General features: G+C 37.6%; 1 protein-coding gene across 4 annotated transcripts; it reads right to left on the bottom strand.

The window, feature by feature from the left end:
• Positions 1 to 7,163: 7,163 nt before the first annotated feature.
• Positions 7,164 to 14,457, bottom strand: LOC103420986 (nonsense-mediated mRNA decay factor SMG7). Of its 4 annotated transcripts, none has more exons than XM_070808671.1 (9): positions 14,263 to 14,433; positions 13,084 to 13,307; positions 12,222 to 12,332; positions 11,488 to 12,075; positions 11,277 to 11,399; positions 10,745 to 10,977; positions 8,596 to 10,610; positions 8,372 to 8,511; positions 7,164 to 7,745 (listed from the first exon to the last, which is right to left on the bottom strand). In XM_070808671.1, exons 3-7 carry the CDS (start codon positions 12,291 to 12,293, stop codon positions 8,615 to 8,617), a joined length of 3,012 nt encoding a protein of 1,003 aa, XP_070664772.1. In that variant the 5' UTR covers positions 12,294 to 12,332; positions 13,084 to 13,307; positions 14,263 to 14,433; the 3' UTR covers positions 7,164 to 7,745; positions 8,372 to 8,511; positions 8,596 to 8,614. The 4 variants fall into 4 exon arrangements, with proteins under 4 accessions (XP_070664772.1, XP_008357243.2, XP_028944606.1 ...); XM_008359021.4 differs by having other exon boundaries at positions 7,164 to 7,741; XM_029088773.2 differs by lacking the exon at positions 13,084 to 13,307 and having other exon boundaries at positions 14,263 to 14,457.
• Between the last annotated feature and the right edge of the window lie 5,412 nt (positions 14,458 to 19,869).

The following is a 19,869-nucleotide window of genomic DNA, read 5'->3' as shown; positions in this document are numbered from 1 at the left end:
ATCATTATACAATATTTTTGCATATATTTGTTGCATATTTGTTTGCATATATATTTGTGTTTGCCTGCAGGAATATATGAACTTGAAGTTCATAATTACTTTGAAACCCGAAGTTTCTTATAAACATGCCTTGTTTGAAAACCTGAAGTTTTTCATGCAAAATTAAACCAATACATGTCTATTAGAACCTGTATGTTCTACTCCTATGTGAATGGATTGATTTTTCTCCATTACACTAACCACATCTTGTCCATCTATTTGTGATAGGAACATGTCGAATTTGAACAAACTCGACTTCACCGCTTTGGAGGTCTCTGGAAGGAACTACCTCAAGTGGGTTCAAGATGTGAAGCTCCACCTCACTACCAAGAACTTGCGTCCTGCTATTGAAGAAGCAACAACTAAACCTGTTCGCGAAGCTGAAAAAGCCACTGCTATGATCTTCATCCGAAGACATATTCATGACGCTCTGCAAACTGAGTACCTTATGCTCCTCGAGTGATGCCGCACCCTATGCTCATCGGGTTGATTCTCTCCTTGTTGGTTATGCCGACGCTGGATACTTATCTGATCCGCACAAGGCGCGTTCTCAAATGGGTTATGTCTTTACCGTTGGAGACACCGCAATATCTTGGAGGTCAACTAAACAGACCTTAGTTGCCACTTCGTCTAACCATGCTGAAATTCTCGCCTTACATGAAGCAACTCGGGAATGCTTTTGGTTGAGAGCAGTAATGGGCCATATTCGAAGCTCCTGTGATCTTCATCCCGCCGTTAATGCCCCGACAACGATTTTTGAAGACAACGCAGCTTGCATCGAACAGCACAAGAAGGGTTACATCAAAGGAGACAACACCAAGCATATTGCGCCGAAGTTCTTCTTTACACATCAACAACAAGAGCATCAGAAGATTGAAGTCACGCAAATCCGATCACAAGACAATATGGCCGACCTCTTCACCAAATCACTACCGAAGGCGACGTTTCAGAAGCTTGTTCATGGAATTGGTATGCGTAACTTTCTGAGTTGTAACTTTGCTATTTCTCTTTGGAATTATGTCAAACTCAGGGGGAGTATCTTCTGGATACTTGCTTGATCTTAATGTACTCTTTTTCCCTACGATTAGGAGCATTTTTCCCACTGAGTTTTTGCTACCTAACTAGGTTTTAACGAGGCACCCACCTTGGGCTGGTCATATCCCTGATGACGTCCTGTAGACGTTTCTTTTGACTTTGCATTTCTCACGCATTTTTCCTTAGACTATGGATTTTGTCCCTACTTGGGTTTTTGCCATAGCCTTAGGGTTTTTAGTGAGACTTACTACTTATGCAAGTTCCTACCTTATTGAGAATAATCGTTGTTCCTTGGAATCAGTGCCGACGAGTCGACTTCCTCAACTTCTGCATGATGTTGAATCTACCTTAAGTATTTGCACACTCAAGGGGGAGTGTTGTAAACATTCCTAGAATAAGTATGATTGTGTAAATCCTAGATTAGATTTGATTCTAGCTATCCTTTCCTATTACAACTTGTATTACTTGGAGGAGAAGGAATATCTTCTCTCCCTTTACTACTATAAATAAAGGCACAATGTAGGAAGGATAACAACACACACATTCCCCTACAATTCTACAAACACACATCTCTCTTCTCTCTCTCTCTCTGCCGCCGGCCCTCTCCCCTTTGTCAGATAAAAATAGACCACAACAGTTATCCTTTTCTTATGTGGAAACTTTAATTGAATTGCTTATTTGGTAATTCTATAAAAAAATAAAAATAAAAAAAATAAAAAATAAAAAAATAAAAAAAAACTGGATTTAATAGGCGATATTATAGCTAAAATTTTTGGAAACAATTTTGCTATCTGATTGAAAACGGATAATCGGAGTTGGTTAACAGATAGTAGTGATATTGGCTTGAATGTTGGTGAGGAGTGATTCGAAATAGAAACCAGTTTTCAAAGTCTGGAGGTTTATTCATCAACAATAGCAAGAACAGAAGGGAAGCTGAAATGCTAGAGAGAGAGAGAGGAGGAAGCAGGTCTGAAGTCCGGAAGAGAGAGAGAGAGAGAGAGATGGGATGCAGTAAAGCAGGTAGGGAGAGGCAGAACCCAAGTGGGCGATAAACTATCTGAAAAAAGACGGGTGGGTTGGGGTGGACTAGACCCGACAGTTTCTTACACGACACAAAAATAACAGGTTTCGAATTAATAGGATAATTAATCGGGTCATTAACGGGTATACACGTGGGTAACCCGTTAAGAAAAATAAATTATAATTTTAAAGTTTAATTACTAAAAAAATTATTATAAAATACAATAGCCATATTGTATATATTGGTATATTCTATATTAAATATATTTTTTTGTATATTATTCTATATAAGTTAAAAAAATTAAGTTTTATTCATTTATTTATTTTTATTATGAGAGTTTCTTATTATCATTAATAGGATAAATTTTATTTAACATGTTGTCCAAAATTAAAATCAACTAGTATAGTAATAGTATAGGCAATAAGACATCCCTGCCAGTATGAAAAATGTGAAAGAATATATAAACACTCGTGATTCATCATTCCTCCATGAGTAGACAATGGTTACACTTACATTATCGTTTAGATTTTTAAAACCCTCTAAACCGTCATGAATAGTGTTTTTTATTTGTGTATAAAAGTAATAAAATTAATAATAATTATTGTAGAAGTGTAAGAAATGTAAAAAAAAAAAAATATATATATATATATACACACACACAATCACTCATAATGACAAGCTTTACAACTTTCATGAAGGGGTCAACTTCAAAATCCGACACTATAATCCATAAACCTTAAATTTGTATTTAACCGTCGATTGTCGTTTATGCTTTATTCTTTATATTGAATTTCATTTTTTAAATTTTGTTTATTGAAAACATGATCTTCTGGGGATGTAGGAAGATGAACGGTTCGAATCTTTGATATCACGTCCTGATATTTACAGTTAATTGAAATATGACTCGATGTTATATAGTTTGTAAAGACTTTATAAACACCAAGCAATATTTTCACTAACGGTAAAACTCTGAACATAATATCAACGATCTAAACCGTTCATCTTCATGTATCCTCCAATAGATCATGTTTTCAAAAAACAAAATCTGAAGAAAAAAAAACAAAATTTGGTGAGAAAAATGAAGCATAAATGTAAACAACAATTGACGGTTAAATTTTGATCTATGATTTATATGATCTTCACGAAAGTTGTAAAGCTTGTGACACACCCCGAACTAAATCAGGGCATGCTGGCTGTCACGTGAAGGTGACATAGCCAGGTGCACAGTGCAGAAGCAATAGATATATAAGGAATTACGAATAAACAAAAATCAAATCAACTAGAGTACTAGATGAGATAAGGTGTGAGTGCGAGGTTAAAGGTGAAATACACAACCAGAGCATAATTAGCCTATGTGCAGTCAAGCAGGACAAGTACTAATTACACAAAACCCAAGGGTGATCCTACATTAATGATATTTTGTCAAAACCACCATTGAAATCCTCGTGATCCACCAAGCACTTCTACCTAAAACCCAGAGGGGCGCAAAACAGAAAGTGTGAGTGGGCAAAAACAAAGCTTTTCAAATCATTTCATTTCACAAAAGCTTTTCAACCAGAGCATAATTAGCCTATGTGCAGTCAAGCAGGACAAGTACTAATTATACAACACCCAAGGGTGATCCTACATTAATGATATTTTTTCAGAACCACCGTTGAAATCCTCGTGATCCACCAAGCACTTCTACCTAAAACCTGGAGGAGCGCAAAACAGAAAGTGTGAGTGGGCAAAAACAAAGCTTTTCAAATCATTTATTTCTCAAAATTTCTAACCCCTCGCGTAAAACCTGTATAATTTCCCAAAAAATAATAGTAATAATAAGCTGTATTAGAAATTATACTCAAGATGAAAATCCATAAAAGTATACCATGCCAAAGTATCTCAATGCAATGTTATCAGTTATCCAAACAAAATATAGCAAAGTCAAATATTGCATCAGCCAACTCCCTCTAACTCAAATTGCAAGACTGAATATATATATATATATATATATATATATATATATATAGCTCATAACCAATCTCAATCATATCAAATCAAATCAAATCCTGCACACAAGTCAAAACCATCTAAAGTGGTATGTACGACAAGACTAGGTGTAAAGTAAATATGATCTAGTGCTACGATCACGTGAAGGCTATGCGAATAATCGTAGGTCACCTACGAGTCGGAACCACCTAAAGTGGTCTGTACGACAAGCTTGTGCAGCTAACTTGGATCCAAGGTGAGCATATGGTGCGGGAGGTGAACATCACGTGAAGGACTATGCCCTAACTCTGGGTGGGAGCACGAACACCGGGGTGCAGGTTTATGAGCTCTCAATACATCACATCATATCTCACATAACTGAAGTAACCTCAACCGGTAATTTATGAACTTACCTGGCACTTACCTGTGCGTCCGCAACACTAATCATAAATATATGCAACTACTAATGCATAATAAAATAGGCAAATACTTTGCATGGCATTTCAAAACATATAATCATTCAATTTCATTTTCTGGGAAAAACTTAAGTATATAGGTATATACGGAAAACCAAAAACCCACTCACTGATATGTCGAAGAGTCGTAGCCCCCGAGCCTCGATTAATGGCGCTCGTCCTCAAGATAGGTCTCACCTATATGTGAAATAACTGAATAAACGTTATTTAAAGCACATACACAAAACTAGGAAATATCTTCTCATACATTGCTAAAATGGGGTATTTGAATATACCACCATGATCTACTCAACCTTAAGAACATCCCAATATTTTTAGAAAAATTTTCTAACCACCGATGCGCTGACCAAGGCACAGCCAGACGCACGGCCAACACACAGGCAAGTGCCTGGCACACCATTCCCTAATGGCGTTAGGGAATATTTCGTCAAACATCAGAATATGCCATTAAAGTTACCTGACAGCGTCAGAATATTCTGTCAACTTTGACGGAATATTCTCCATCTTCTTCCTTGGCTCGCCGAAGTCCGGCGCCGGCCATCGCTGCACTCACCGGAAACTGGGAATTTTAAAACTTCATTTCTTCACCAAAATCCATGAAATTTGAACCAAATTTAAGCTTAAGATGAGAAAAACAAAACCTTACCAATTTAAAGCCCTAAAATCCACGAAATCTCGCCAGAGAACCCTCGATAATCCGACCAAAATTTGAAACTCACGAACTGGGACTTCCCGACATCCAATTCACTTCATTTTTCTTCTCCGAGCTTCGTGACGATGTCCTAAAGCTCACTAGCAACTTGAAATCTCCTAAAAACTTCACATTCATGATTGCATGAACAGTGCTCAAATCGGAGATTATGGTTTCTCGGGTTTTACAAGCTCTCACGTTCTAAAAATGGTATAGATGTGTTCCTGAGCTCACCAGGAACACAAAGGTGATTTCAAAAACTTCGATTTGCAACGAAATGATCAAGTTTGAGGTTTGTCCATACGTATTGTATGGAAATGGGGAAAACCCGAGAGGGAAGAGAGAGAGGGTCAACGGAGAGAGAGAGAGAGAGAGAGAGTGTGTGTGTGTGTGTGGGTGTGTGTGGTCCAGTTTTGGGTCACTAACAACAACCAAAACCAAAACAATTTGAACCTTAGTTCTAATTGGTTCCAAATAATAAGAGATAGAACCTATTGGTCCAAAACCTTAGGTTATCCACACACACAACTCAAGAATAAAAATGGTAGAATCGACATTTCACGCCATCAAGAAAAAAATATCTCAGGACGGGCTGTCACAGCTTGTCATTACGAGCGTTTATATATTTTTTCTATATTTTTCACACTTCTACATTGATTAAAAAACTATTAAAGACTTTACTTAAACAATAGTCATAGGATAAATAAGAAGAGAGTGATAATGTAGAAAGCCTCACTGAAATATCATCAATATAACTCTTGAAGACAATATATCAAGCCAAAGTTCAAATACTGTTCCCATGGTGATTGATGAAAATTGAAAAGTTTGATTGTAAGAAAATGTGCAAGGTTCCAAACCTTGAAACACAACTCCCTTAATTTTGCAAATCTTTTGAACATTTGATATTTTGTAATGTTCTAATGTTTTTTTATTATTATTATTATGCTCTTATTTTGGGTATGTAAATATGTAATACTTGAAAGACAAATGCGTTTTTATGTTTTGAATGTGATAATATGGTATGTATATACTTATTTAGTATTATGTTTTTCATTAGATTATTTATTGGTTTAAAATATATTTTCCTTAACGGATAACTGATCTGGTCATATTACCTGTTAATATTATCCGGTCGATTTCGGGTCAGGTCATTTTACCCGTTTATTTTAACGGGTGTTACACGACACAACCCGTTAAGATATCGGGTATGACACGAAAACGTCACGAACACAGGAAACACGACACGAATGTCAAGTCTACAATGTTAACGGAGAGTTAATGGTAACGTTAATGTTAGGCTTGAATCTTAACGAACTTCAACACGAGTATAAATTTGAAATTTTCCCCATAGAGCTATCTTCCAATTACCCTAGTAATATTAATTCAATTTAGCGATAAGTTTTAACTTATTTAGGCATCCCGCGTATGAAAGAGGAAATAGTTAATAATTTTGTTTTAACCAGCAGACAGCAATAAAAATGGTTTCGGAATATAAATCACCATATTAAACTAGACACTAGAATTCCGAAACCATTCCTCTAGATTTGAAGAGCCTCATGTATCCTTGTACTGTATGTTAATGCTCTAGATTGCTCATTGTTTGTTTCGTATTTAATACAATTACCATCTGATAGACAAATATTATAATTCATGTAAATGCATGTTAAGATAATGATCATATTAAATGCATATAAAAATTGCAGCCAAATCTGGGAAGATAATTAGAATCCTCTTCCATCCAACATTGCAGACACGTACAAGGGTTTTGAAAACGACTCGCAACAACCATCACCATCAGTAAACATGACCTACAAAATAAAAAGTAGGCCTAGAAATAAGAGGATTGATGTCAACAGACATCAGGCATCCCAATCCCATGCGCAATCGATCGACCGCAAACGAATACAGGAAACGAAACCAACAAAACCGGATATTCAACATTTCCAAATTGTTCACATAATTTATTTTATTCAAATATACCACGTTCAAGTAAGCCCCGACTTTATAATAGAGGGCTGCATATTCCACTCACCATATTAGTTGCTAGAAAAGCTCAATAAAAACATCGGGTACCAAATTGGGATACCATTCACCACATCACTCCACAGCGCAAATATTTTATATGTAACTATAATATCTACCGCATATCCCCTTTCACATCCATATCCATTCTAGTATATCATTCATTCCCAGTAACCTGTGCACCAATTCCTGCTCTCCGAAAGCAAACTCAAGTAGAATTACATACTATCATCTCCCACCTGATGATTACCGATATCCAACAGCAATATATGCTTCCACACTTCCGTAGAGAGCAAGCTAGCCGGTACAGAGTTTTTATTCCACCAGTTGCCGGAGGCATGCATACCCCCCAAAACCAACATATGATCTTATTAACACCTTCTATCCATCCCCAAGCTACCTGACAAGGCATTTACTTCTTATGACCTCCGCAGCACGAAACATGTATCCATATTTCTCATCGTCCGCGCTGGAGAGTTTTGGCAAAATCTGTCTTGAACAAAACACAAACACAAAATCAATACCCAGAATAAGTAAATAGAGCTCAACCTTCAAAGTATCCTCGCAATTAAATGATTGGAAGGTTGTTTTTAAGCATTAAAACATCAGAATCATTACTTCTGGATGAGTAACTAAAGATTTTTATACTTCCAAAACGCTATGAACAACCATTTCAAGGATAGTATTGGTGAAGCCAGCATCTCTGTGAACAGAATCTTATGATATATGTTCCTGGCGGAGTGCAAGCAAAGTGTAGTGCAGGGTAGCACGATCTGAACACTTTTCTTTGAGACAACGAGGTAATCAACAACCAACAAAGTCAACAACAAATTTAGGCCATATATGGTCTATGGAATGGAGAAGGTTGCAACTAATAGGAGACACGGGCTAGGTACATTATAGACACTTCATAGAAAGAATCACCTAGCATATTATAAGCAAGAGATGGGAAGTATCTGCAGGTATGGATTTCTTAATTAATATAGACTTTGAATGTTAGAAACCGAGATACCTATTTGTATTACACTTTGACCAACAGAATACACAATCCATAAAATAAAACATATCAGTTCGGGAAGAAAAGTAATTTGTGAACAATAACATTTCACAAACACATACCTGTGTAGTTGTTACTGCCAGCAAGAAGCCAAGGCCACCAATGCTCCAACACAAAATTAACATTGACAAAGCTTCAAAGTTGGAGTTTGAATTCCATAGCAAAGGGCAATGCAGATATTCACCGGATCATCCTCAGGAACCTTAACAACAATAAGGGCACACACTACATGAAGAACAGATAGGCAACAGTTGTAATACCAGCAGGAAGAGAAGAACATTCTTACCATCATAACCATACCGACTTCACACAAAATGGCGGCCCATCCAGAGAGACTGTCCTTGACATTGCTCAGGCTGTGGATTTGGGTGCTGATTTCCATTTACAAGTTGTTGCTGTTGCTGCAGCTGCATTTCATGGTGTAGCTTGAGGTCATCAAGCCTCTGGAAATCTTGCCAGCTTTTCTGGTTTTCCCCTGGTAGTTGCATAGGTGTACCCTGTTTACCAGGAAAGGGGAAGTTCACTGCTCCACTTAAGCCATTACTGTTTGTGAAGCTATGGGGATTGGAATGAGATGAGTAATTAACATAATTATTCAGCCCATTTACTTTTGTTGAAGATGGCATCTGATATCCATCCAACCAGCTGTAATCATCCATAACTAGACTCTCACTCATTGAATCTGAACCAGAAATTGATTCGTTTGCATTTTTAGGAGGAACGTGGCTAAAACCGGGTGGTGGACCAAGGTGCCTAACAGGTCGACTTACTGGACTTTTTCGGATACCTGTAGGCAGAGCTGATGATGTCTTTACAGTCAACCCATCAGCAATTGCATCAACTTTATATGGCAAAAAAGCTTCTGAAGCTTTCGTGTGGCTGTAAAACATACCACTAGCACTACCATTCACTGGGAGTTGGTATGGAACAGAAACTGCCACAGGCTCAGATTTTAGTGCATGCCCATTTCCCATAAATCCCATACTCCTTAAGCTATTAGCAAGAGACATTTCTTCCTCCATTGCCGGATTCAAAGCATTTGATTGAATTGGTTGTAAATTCTGGGGGATGGTATTGGCATTTGATGCAGGTAGTTGTGAACCAACACCAAAACCAGTTTCCACTGAAAACTTGGAAGCATGTGACTGGATTGGTTGCCAGTGCTGGTGTATACCATTAGCAAAAGATACAGGTATTTGTGAATCAGCCCTAAAAGCATTTTGATGGTGTAGATTATCCGAAGTGGCAGAACCATAAGTTCCATTAACTGTTTGATCACCTGCAGAAGCATTTTTACCAGTCTGTAGGCCGTCATACGCTGTCCACGTAGTGCTTGCGGCATCAGGTCGCTTCTCAGCCACTACTGGCTTAAATACTATTACTTCATCTTCCTCGTCCCCTTCCATGGATAACTCTGTCTTTGGATATACAGCTCCCACCAAATTGATTGTGCTCTCTGCTTGATTTTCTTGCAGATTATCATCTTCAGTAGCCATATGTCGATAGGAGGTAGGAACGATATCATTTAGCACTTGAGGTTCAAAGCCTATGACAAATTTCTTTAACTTCGAATCAAAATATACTGCTTTCTGGTCAACCTTAACCACATTTGCAAGAGCTTTGCCTGCTGCCAGAATCCTTTTAACACGGGCCCCTTTTTCCTTATGGCCATCACTTCCAAAAGAATGCTTCCTCGAGAAGTCCAATATTGTTTGTGCTGGAATTAGTGGAATAAATCCTCTCAACTCAAAATCCTCCAACAAAGCAAGACGATTTTCAGTTTCACCTTCTTCATATCTGCTCATGTTATTAAAGCAAGTCTCATCTTCATCATCTATCGACATTGGCCCAGTCGACAAGAGATTATTGAAGAAGGATATGCAAACATTCCAGAATTTGGATCTAACAGACAACTGTTTTTCGTCTGAATCACTTCCAGCTGCAACATCAGGACAACATGCCAACCATTCTACAAAAACAAGAATACCTGGTAACAGGAAACTTGAAGACGGATCACACAACTGCACGCATCTCTCTAAGATGTGCCCCGCCAACTCAAAAACAGCAGTAAATGCATTCCGCAGTAGGACAGCACGTTGTACAATTTCTGCATATGTCTGACCTTCGCTTTCCTTTTTCACATTATGAATTGTGAATATCAATATGGAGATAAGTCTAACAATAGCAAGTCCATTCTCAACAGCATCTGCACCAAAATTCAGCACCTCTTCTGCTCCATTAGACAGAAGCTCACATAAGCCACTGCTAACCACAGATAGAACTTCTGCAAATGTCTCCAGGCTAAAGAAAGAACATCATAATAAGGAGGTTAATCTTCTAAACAATTTTTTAATAAACTTCAAACTAATAAACTTCAGACTGATATATTTCAACAAAACTCCAAACTAATAAACTTCAACAAAAACAAAAAATACCTAGTACGCGTGAAAAGAATGCCATTCAGACGGACAAACCGGATGCAAAAAGCCTTATAGGTCTCCTGAGTACTGGATGCTCTTTCCTTAACAAGGCTTACTTTGGTATTGTTATCTTTAGATGCAGGTATTATTTCCCCCTTTCCTCTACCTATGCCTGCCAACCGTGCAGGCAACTCTTTGACTGCAGAAGCATTAGTGTTCCCAGACAGTTGAGAGTAACTCTGACGATTCTAAAAGAAAAAATAAATAATAAAAACGTTTTAAACACATAGCATATCAGACAATAGAGCAGAAACTAGCGTGAAAAATTTATACTTGGAAAAGAATTAGAACAAATACATGACAGCCATTAGTAACCTCTATCATTCTCAGTGCACAAAAATTAGAACTAATGCTTTCTAAGTATGGCTTAAACATTGGAAAGAATTATATTGGAAGATCTATATAATTAAAAATTCATCAACATTTCAAGACAATATCAAAATATATAGTTAATAAATTTAATTAGGTCATGTTAAATACACAATACCTTCTCAAATGCAACAATCAAGTTATCTCTTGCGGTTGAAAAGGGACTATCCACCGCCAGGCTACGAAAATATCGATAAAGAGCCACCAACTCATCCCCCGAATAGGAAGCCAATATAGCAAGCTGAAGCATTTCAGAGTGAACGGTCAACATAATGATAAACAGACATCCAGAGAAAAATTTACAAAGAAAAATATTAAAAAACGAATACCTGGTGATGGGGGTTCCCACTGGATGGCCAGAGAGATGCAGCTTGCATGTAGTAACTTGAGGCTGCAGCGTACTCACGAGTTTTTGAGTCCCCTTCCCCATACAATCCTTTGTAGCGTGCAAGGTCACCCAAATATATCAAGCATCTGTGGCACGATATTAGACCTTTCTTTCCATCCTTGTCCATAACAATCTGGTTTTCAGAATCTTCAGAGAAATAACCAAGAGGAAGCCCATATTTCGCTCTGATCTTCACTATTAAATCATGATAAAATCCAGTTGCTTCTGAAAGGAATGTTTTAAACTGCAGTCTTATTTTTGTAACTCGATCAGGCCGAATTGGCCCCTTCACACCCTGAGATGTGTTTGAACCTGCAGAAGCTGTAGCAGCACTGAAGTGTGCTCGCAATTCCTCAATGCGCTTGTAATGTAACTGCCACAAAGCATACTCGATATTGTGCTGCTCGGAGAAAGCATGGTCCTCAAGAATTATTGCTTCATAATTCTCACGCATCTGTTGCCAAGCATTGGGATCTGATGGAATTCGTGCTTGGGCAGACCTCCGACGCCTATTCTCCAACTCAAGAATCTGAAAGGTAAAAATGCGAATGTGAAATCGCATCAAATATGGATTCCCATTTAACATTTTCTATCAAGCAAGTTGTAGTTGCAGTTTGAACATAAAGGAAGAAACAGCATAATTTTTCCCAAAAGGGCAAGAGCAAAAGGATATACCTTGTCATATAGACGTTGGGCACGCTCCCTTGATGAAGGAGCAGACATTTTATCCATCTGTGGAATCATCATCCATCAAATATGTTTGATTAACAGAATACAGCATTAAATCTGCATAAAAAATTAAGCTGCATCAGTTGTTGAGAAACAAAATCAACTAAATTTTGTCCCTCAATAGAATGAAATCAAGACCATTGAAATATGGCATGAATAGCACACCACAAATTCTTATTGTTAGAGCAACATATTTAGCTGAAAAGATTTCATACTAAGCATCCACAAGACCAATCATTGTGAACAAATGTATTAAAAGGCGGGGGCATGGCCGAGGCATCCAATGGATAGCCCAGCCTAGGAGCGAGGCATGAGGAGTGAGGCGTGAGGCAAAGCCTCACAGAATCTAAAATTTTAAAATAATACTTTGTAAAAACAAATATAACTATAACTAAATCAAGATAATGTCATCTTCTTTATTACTAAGTCTAGTTGTACTTGGAAACTATGTCATATAGTCTCAAAATGTTATAATTTATTTTATTGTAAGTACTTATAGAGAACTTCAAGGAAAATAAGGATGAATGGTCACAATTATAGGAAAATTTATAAAGGCTGAATGTTGCAATTATAAGTAATTTAAAAGGAAATAAAGATTGAGTGGAGTAGTATAGGGTATTTCAAATGATATAAAGCAATAATTATGAGAATTTAAAGGAAAATAAAGGGTTGAGTGGAGTATTTATAGGGTATTTAAAATGAAATAAAGGCTGAGTGGAGCAATTATTATGGAAATTTATGGGATTTGGAGAGAGAAAGTCTCTCCTTCTTTGTTGAAACTAGAACGGCAGAAAACATTTCAAAAAACCTGGATTTTGAAGGAAAAAAACGCCTAGATGAATGCCCCGGACGCCCTGAGGCACGCCTCCGCCGCCCAAACGCACTCTGGCAAAGCCCTCCGCCCACTCCCTCAAAACAGAGGCGGGAACACTAACGCCCAGCCTTAGAGGAGCGCCATGAGGCGAGCCTTTTGATAACTCAACAAGTTATCCACTCAGTTTAATCAAACGTGCCGTCACGGAATAGTCATGCCTTGAAAAATAAAAAGAGAATAAAAACTAAGTGGCAAACTTGATTAATACACACTCCATGAATAATGCTACCAAAAACAACTTAGGTGAGAATTATACAAAGTGTCCCGTGTGAAGCAAAACAAAATCATGAAAGGACAGTGATCAGTCACAACACAACTATTTATTGTCAAAACCAACTACCTTACAAACCCAATAATACAATTAACAGTTTATAATGCTCTTCCGAAAGACTACCAACCCATCCAGCACATAGTATGACCCATTAAAGACCGCAACCGCATTCTACGTTTCTTCTAACCATGAGAAAGGATTCCCCTGCTCCCGCAAAAAACTCTTGTTTCTTGTCAGACAACTACCCCAGGTCACAAAATCATCTCACATATTTATTTGTAAAACCGGGTGTGCATATTAAAGCAACCCAACAACATTCTTGAACCGAAGTTAGAAATGTAGGACATGAAATACTAATTTCATACAGCCACATAATATTCATCGACGACTCAGAAATAATAATAATAATAATAATAATAATAATAATAATAATAATAAAATAAAACCCACATGTATAAAACCCATGTTTAGTTTCTGGAAAATTTTGGGATAAAGAATAAACACAAACCAAAACCTAAATTTTAAAAATGGCTTTCAAAACCAATAGCTGCGTATCAATACCCTTTCCATTTCTATTTCTATTTCCCTTTCCTGAATAGAGCAAAAAAAAATTTCAGAAAAAAAAATTGCAAGAGATTTTCCCACCGCAAAGAAAGAAGAGAACATTCAACGTATACATAAAATTTTGCGAGAGAAGAACGACGACATCAGATCCTATAAAACAAAACCCCATATCGGACTTACATCAAACAGCTCTAAAATCTTCCACGAAAAAATACGGAAATAGATTGAAAAACTAAGGAAAAAAACAAAGGAAGGTTAAAGATGGAAGAGAAACGCACCTCTCCACCGCGGATCCACGCAGTGATTCGAAGGATTAGAGAATCGGATTGCGAATTTGAAAGTCTTCGCGTTTAGGGTTTGGTGAGAGAGAGAGAGAGAGAGAGAGAGAGAGAGAGAGGGGTGTGGCTTGGTTTCTTTTGGATTCGTGGTTTTTGGGTCCAAAACGGTATGAGGTTAGAGAGACGCAATTTCTTTTTCTTTTTTTTCTTCTTTTTCGTTTTGTTTTTTCTATTTTCTTTCTTCATTTTTGCATTTTCTCTTTATTTGGCTTTCACCGGCTTTGGTTTCATGCGGTGAGCCATTGAACGCCGACGTTTTGACCTCATCAATGTTGACTTCATTTGGCTGTCCAGTTATATACTTTGTTTTATTTCTCCTTTTTTCCTCTGTATTGCTGAGTCGGGAATTCCGGTATTTAATAACCCAAATTACATATTAATATTTTTTTTTTTTTTTTGGTCAATAAAATTACATATTAATAAGACTCTGGTTAAACTTCACGAAATTGCATTCTGACTCTCTCGTCAAAATTTAGCAAAAATAAAAAACATGGGCAATCTAATAATTACATGGTCGCCATGGTCGCTTTGCCGCACGGTTGACGCTCCCTGCACAGTAAATGATGTATGCTAGCTAGTTTGTGGATGGAAGATCCCCTGATTTGATTAGGGATATCTTGTAATTTGCTTTTGTATTGACATTTGAGGATAGGTCCTTTGTGGTGCAGGACGCTCTTTTTCCTTAGACCGGGTTGAAAGTTCCGGCAAGGTTTTATCGAGGCCCAATATGCACGTTATCCTTAGTTTGTTCTTATTTTGTACTCGTATTGCGTTGTTTGTAATGAAAATCTAATATCGTATTTCTGTCAAAAAATAATAATAATAATAATTACATGCAACATAAATTTGTTTGTTTTTGCAACAACCGCACAACTATATCCTTCAATGCTAATAAGATGGAAGGCTGGAATATAACCAGTTCGAGCTTTTCTTTCTACGACCTTGAAAGGATCTGCTTTGCCTTGCATAAAGACTGGTTCTTTTTCTTCCCATTCTGGTAGAACTGAGTTGATCCTGACTAAGAGTTCTTCACCTCTTTCGATATACTGCTTAATACGCATTGCTAATCTTTCTGGAAATACAGACAGGAGAAAGTCCTGATCTGTATAAGGAATGATTAAGGAATCTAAGACCCCAAAATCTAAAGTGTAAACCAAGAGTAATTGCTGGGAAGGTTGTGTCAGAGTAAATCCTAAATGGTCTTAATGATGCTAAATTAACAGTTGCTTTTGGGAAAAAGAAGGGGAACTATACTTCTCCTTTTCTTCTCAGTTAAGTAGGATCTTAGTAATTATGATATATCTTACTTGAGTCTTAATGAGAATTTATCTAGAATTATTCCTTAAGTGTTCATATTATTAATATAACCACGGTTCATGAAATTTCTAGCATCTTTCGTACATGTTGTATTAGTGCCTTACTATAGACCTAAACAACGCTTTTAGCAATGGTCCAAAAAGCAAAAGACTCAGAGGTAAGGATTTACTCTTTTTCCTAATCCTACCAATGCTTCTTAAATAATAAAAAATGGCCACATTAAAAGAAACTGCTTCATCATACCATCTCCAACCTTTGGGTTAAAATCTAAAATTTTTTAACCCATAAAGTATAGGTTTTAACTTAAAAACAGTTTTTTTTCTACAATAGTGCTGGGTTAAAATTTTTAGCCCAATATTATTAACAAATGAATTCAGGCTATATTTTTTTTAAATAACTTTTAGAAATAATATATATATTGACACACCCCGACCTAAATCAGGGCGTGCTGGCCGTCACGTGAGGGTGACGTAGCCTTGTGCACAGTGCGGAAGCAATAAAGATATAAGGGAATATGAGTGAATAAAAACCAAACTACTAGCAGTAACTAGCTAAGATAAAGTGATAGTGCGAGATTAAGTGTGAAATACATAACCAGAGCATAAATATCCTAAGTGCAGTCAAGCAGGACAAGTACTAGTTGTATAACACCCAAAGGTGACCCTACATTTATGATGTTCTATCAGAACCATCGTTGAAATCCCCGTGAGCCACCAAAGCACTTCTACCTAAAACCTGGAGGGGCGTAAAACAAAAAGTGTGAATGGGCAAAAACAAAGCTTTTCAAAATCATTTCATTTCTCAAAAGTTCTAACCCCTCGCCGTAAAACCTGTATAATTTCCAAGAAAAAATAATAACATATGTTATATCAAAAATCATACTCAAGATAAAAATCCATAGATGTATACCATGCCAAAGTATCTCAATGCAATGCCATAAGTAATCCAGACAAAATATATCAATGCCAGATATCGCATCAGCCGAATCCCTTTAACTCAATCTGTACGGCTGAGTCTATAGCTCATAATCAATCTCAACTATATGAAATCCTGCACACGAGTCAGAACCACCTAAAGTGGTATGTATGACAAGACTAGGTGTAAAATAAATATGCTCTAGTGCTACAATCACGTGAAGACTATGCGAATGATCGTGGGTCACCTACGAGTCGGAACCACCTAAAGTGGTCTGTACGACAAGCATGTGCACCTAACTTGGATCCAAGGTGAGCATATGGTGCGGGAGGTGAACATCACATGAATGACTGTGCCCTAACTCTGGGTGGGAGCACTAACACCGGGGTGCAGGTTTATGAGCTCTCAATACATCACATCATATCTCGCATAACTGAAACAATCTCATATATTTAATTTATGAACTTACCTGGCACTTACCAGTGCGTCCGCAGCACCAATCATAAATATATGCAACTACTAATGTATAAATAAAATAGGCAAATACTTTGCATGGCATTTCAAAACGTATAATCATTCAAATTCATTTTCTGGGAAAAATCTTAAGTATATAGGTATATACAGAAAACCAAAAGCCCACTCATTGATATGTTGAAGGGTCGTAGCCCCCGAGCCTCGATTGATGGTGCTCGTCCTCAGGATAGGTCTCACCTATATGTGAAATAACTGAATAAATGTTATTTAAAGCACATACACAAAACGAGGAAATAACTTCTCATACAATGCTCAAATGGGGTATTTGAATATACCACCATGACCTACTCAACCTCAGGAACATCCCTAAATTTTTACAAAAAATTTTCATGACCCCACGCGCCGACCAAGGCACGACTAGATGGCCCACGCGCAGGTACGTGCTTGGCACACCAAACGGATTCCCTAACGGTGTTAGGGAATATTCTGTTAAAAATCATAATATGCCGTTATGTTTACCTGACGGCGTCAGAATATTCCGTCAACTTTGATGGAATATTCTCCTCCTTCTACCTTGGCTCGCCGAAGTCCGGCGCCGGTGCCGCTGCTATCGTCGGAAACTGGAAAAATAATCAAACCTTCATATCTTCTTCATTTCGCATCCAAAATTCACGAAATCTATACCAAATTGAAGCTTACAACAAGTAGAACAAAACCTTACCAATTTAAAGCCCTAAAATCCACGTAATCTCGTCGAAAAAACCTTGATAATCCGGCCAAAATTTGAAACTCGCAAACTGGGACTTCCCGATGTCCAAAACACTCCAACTTTCGTCCCCGAACTTTATGAAGGTGTTTTAAGGCTTCCTATAACCTTAAAACTCCTTGAAAACTTCACAATCACAAGTGCATAAACAGTACTCCAAATCGGGGTTCTTGGGTTCTCAGGTTTTCGAGGGTTTCACATACCAAAAATGGTATAGAACAACTCATGAGCTTACTAGGAGTTCAAAGGTGCCAACTACAACCTCGATCCGTGACTAGAAGTGAAGGTTTGAAGGTTGTCCGTACGTCGTACAGAAAATGGATAAAATCCAAGAAAGGGATGAGAGAGAGAGAGTCAACGAGAGGGTGATAGTGAGGGTGTGTTTGTATGTGGTCCAAGTTTGGCCAACCAAACCAAAAACAACTAAAACCTTAAGTTCTAATTGGGTCCAAGTATTTAGGAAAGAAAATAATTGGTCCACAACACAACTTAAACCACACAACACCACAAACGTTTAAGGGTAAATTAGACATTCACACCATCAGAGAAATCTTTTGAGACGGGCTGTGACATATATATACACCAATAATTTATTTTTATGAACATTTTAACCCAAAAAAAATAGATTCTAATTAATATTAAAAAATCACTAAATCGACTCCATGAAACATGTGTCAATGTTCTTGGATCAAACAATGATATCAATGTTCTTTGGTCTTCTCATCTATTCGAGGACGTCGTCAATGGATGGACACCTGAATAGAGGTACAAGATAAATGGTAATAGACATGAGCTAGGTTACTACGTTATTTATCCTAGTTGGCTTACATTTTTCAAAAGTTATTCTCATCCCGATAGTGCAATGAAGAAATTATTTTTGCAAAAACAAGAGTCGTATAGGAAAGGTGGAGAGAGCGTTCGGGATCCTAGAAGCTCAATAGGCCAATTGTATGAGAAAAGTGAATATTGTGGGGATGTTTGAACAAATACATATGTATTTATAGAGTTTTTGGATGAATTTTTATTTAAATAATTTTTTTAATTGTTTTAAACATTGAGTTTCATTTTGGGCAGTTAGATCTTCTTCTTTTTTTTTTATCGTTAGATTTGATCATATTTATCACATCCCAACCCGGGCCCCCACCACTTCCAAGCCTCGACTCCACTGTAGCATGATATTATCCGCTTTGGGCCCCGACCACGCCCTCACGATTTTGTTTCTGGGAACTCACACGAGAACTTCCTAGTGGGTCACCCATCATGGGATTGCTCTCACGTGAACTCGCTTAACTTCGGAGTTCCGATGGTGAACTCCCAAAAGGTCTCGTGGTAGGTAAAGATGGGAATATACATATAAGGCTTAGAAGATCCAGTCCCCTGGGCGATGTGGGATGTTACAATAAATCAGGGTATTCAAATTTAGGCTAGGAAGGTCAGGGGACACCTCGGCCCACGCGCCACCCCGCGTGCTGCCGCAGGTGGCGGTTGGCCACCCCGACTCACCTGAAAATCCAACCATTTCCAAAAAATTCTCAAATTTTACAGAAATGAAGATCTCAATGAGTAGAGTAAGTTTTATACCTGAGACTAAGACCAATTTGGTCAGGAAGAGCTCCAATTTAGCTAAAACCCGTCAGAACCCTAGAATTTGGGTGTTCTTAATTCGTCCTCAAATCCACTCCGACGCTCCAACCACTAACTGGGCATTGTTCTAGGCCTCAAGGGAAGTTCGATTCAATAGGTCTCAAATCATTCTAGATCGTCCTTAGGGATGTGTTTTATGTAAATTAAGTGTTCTATCAGTAAGGATTCTGAGATGTGATTTGATATTTGCTCTAGGCGACGATCGTTCGAGACATCTAGATATTCATGCTAGGGAGTTGTAGCGCAGACTCCAGGTGAATGGGCTCTTGGTTTTCTATATACATATGTATGCTTTACGTTTTTCCTAGAAATTGTTTTAAATGAAATGTGATTGAAATGCCATGTCATACTTGCGTTATATTTTAGTATATGCATTAGTGTAGTTATGCATAATGTTGCATGATTATGCGGAGGCCCAAGTAAGCTACAGG

This window comes from Malus domestica, chromosome 11, assembly GCF_042453785.1.
Source record: "Malus domestica chromosome 11, GDT2T_hap1".
NCBI lineage: Eukaryota > Viridiplantae > Streptophyta > Magnoliopsida > Rosales > Rosaceae > Malus > Malus domestica.
The sequence above is the reverse complement of the archived record's forward strand: the minus strand, read 5'-3'. Positions and strand labels throughout refer to the sequence as shown.

Bases quoted from the DNA above. Each gene is read 5' to 3' on its own strand.
- LOC103420986 (XM_029088773.2), bottom strand. From the start codon at position 12,293: ATGATGATTCCACAGATGGATAAAATGTCTGCTCCTTCATCAAGGGAG. The intron at 12,076-12,221 runs GTATATCCTTTT...TTTACCTTTCAG, and splicing joins CCCAACGTCTATATGACAAG to ATTCTTGAGTTGGAGAATAG. The intron at 11,400-11,487 runs GTATTCGTTTTT...GAAATGCTTCAG, and splicing joins GTGGGAACCCCCATCACCAG to CTTGCTATATTGGCTTCCTA.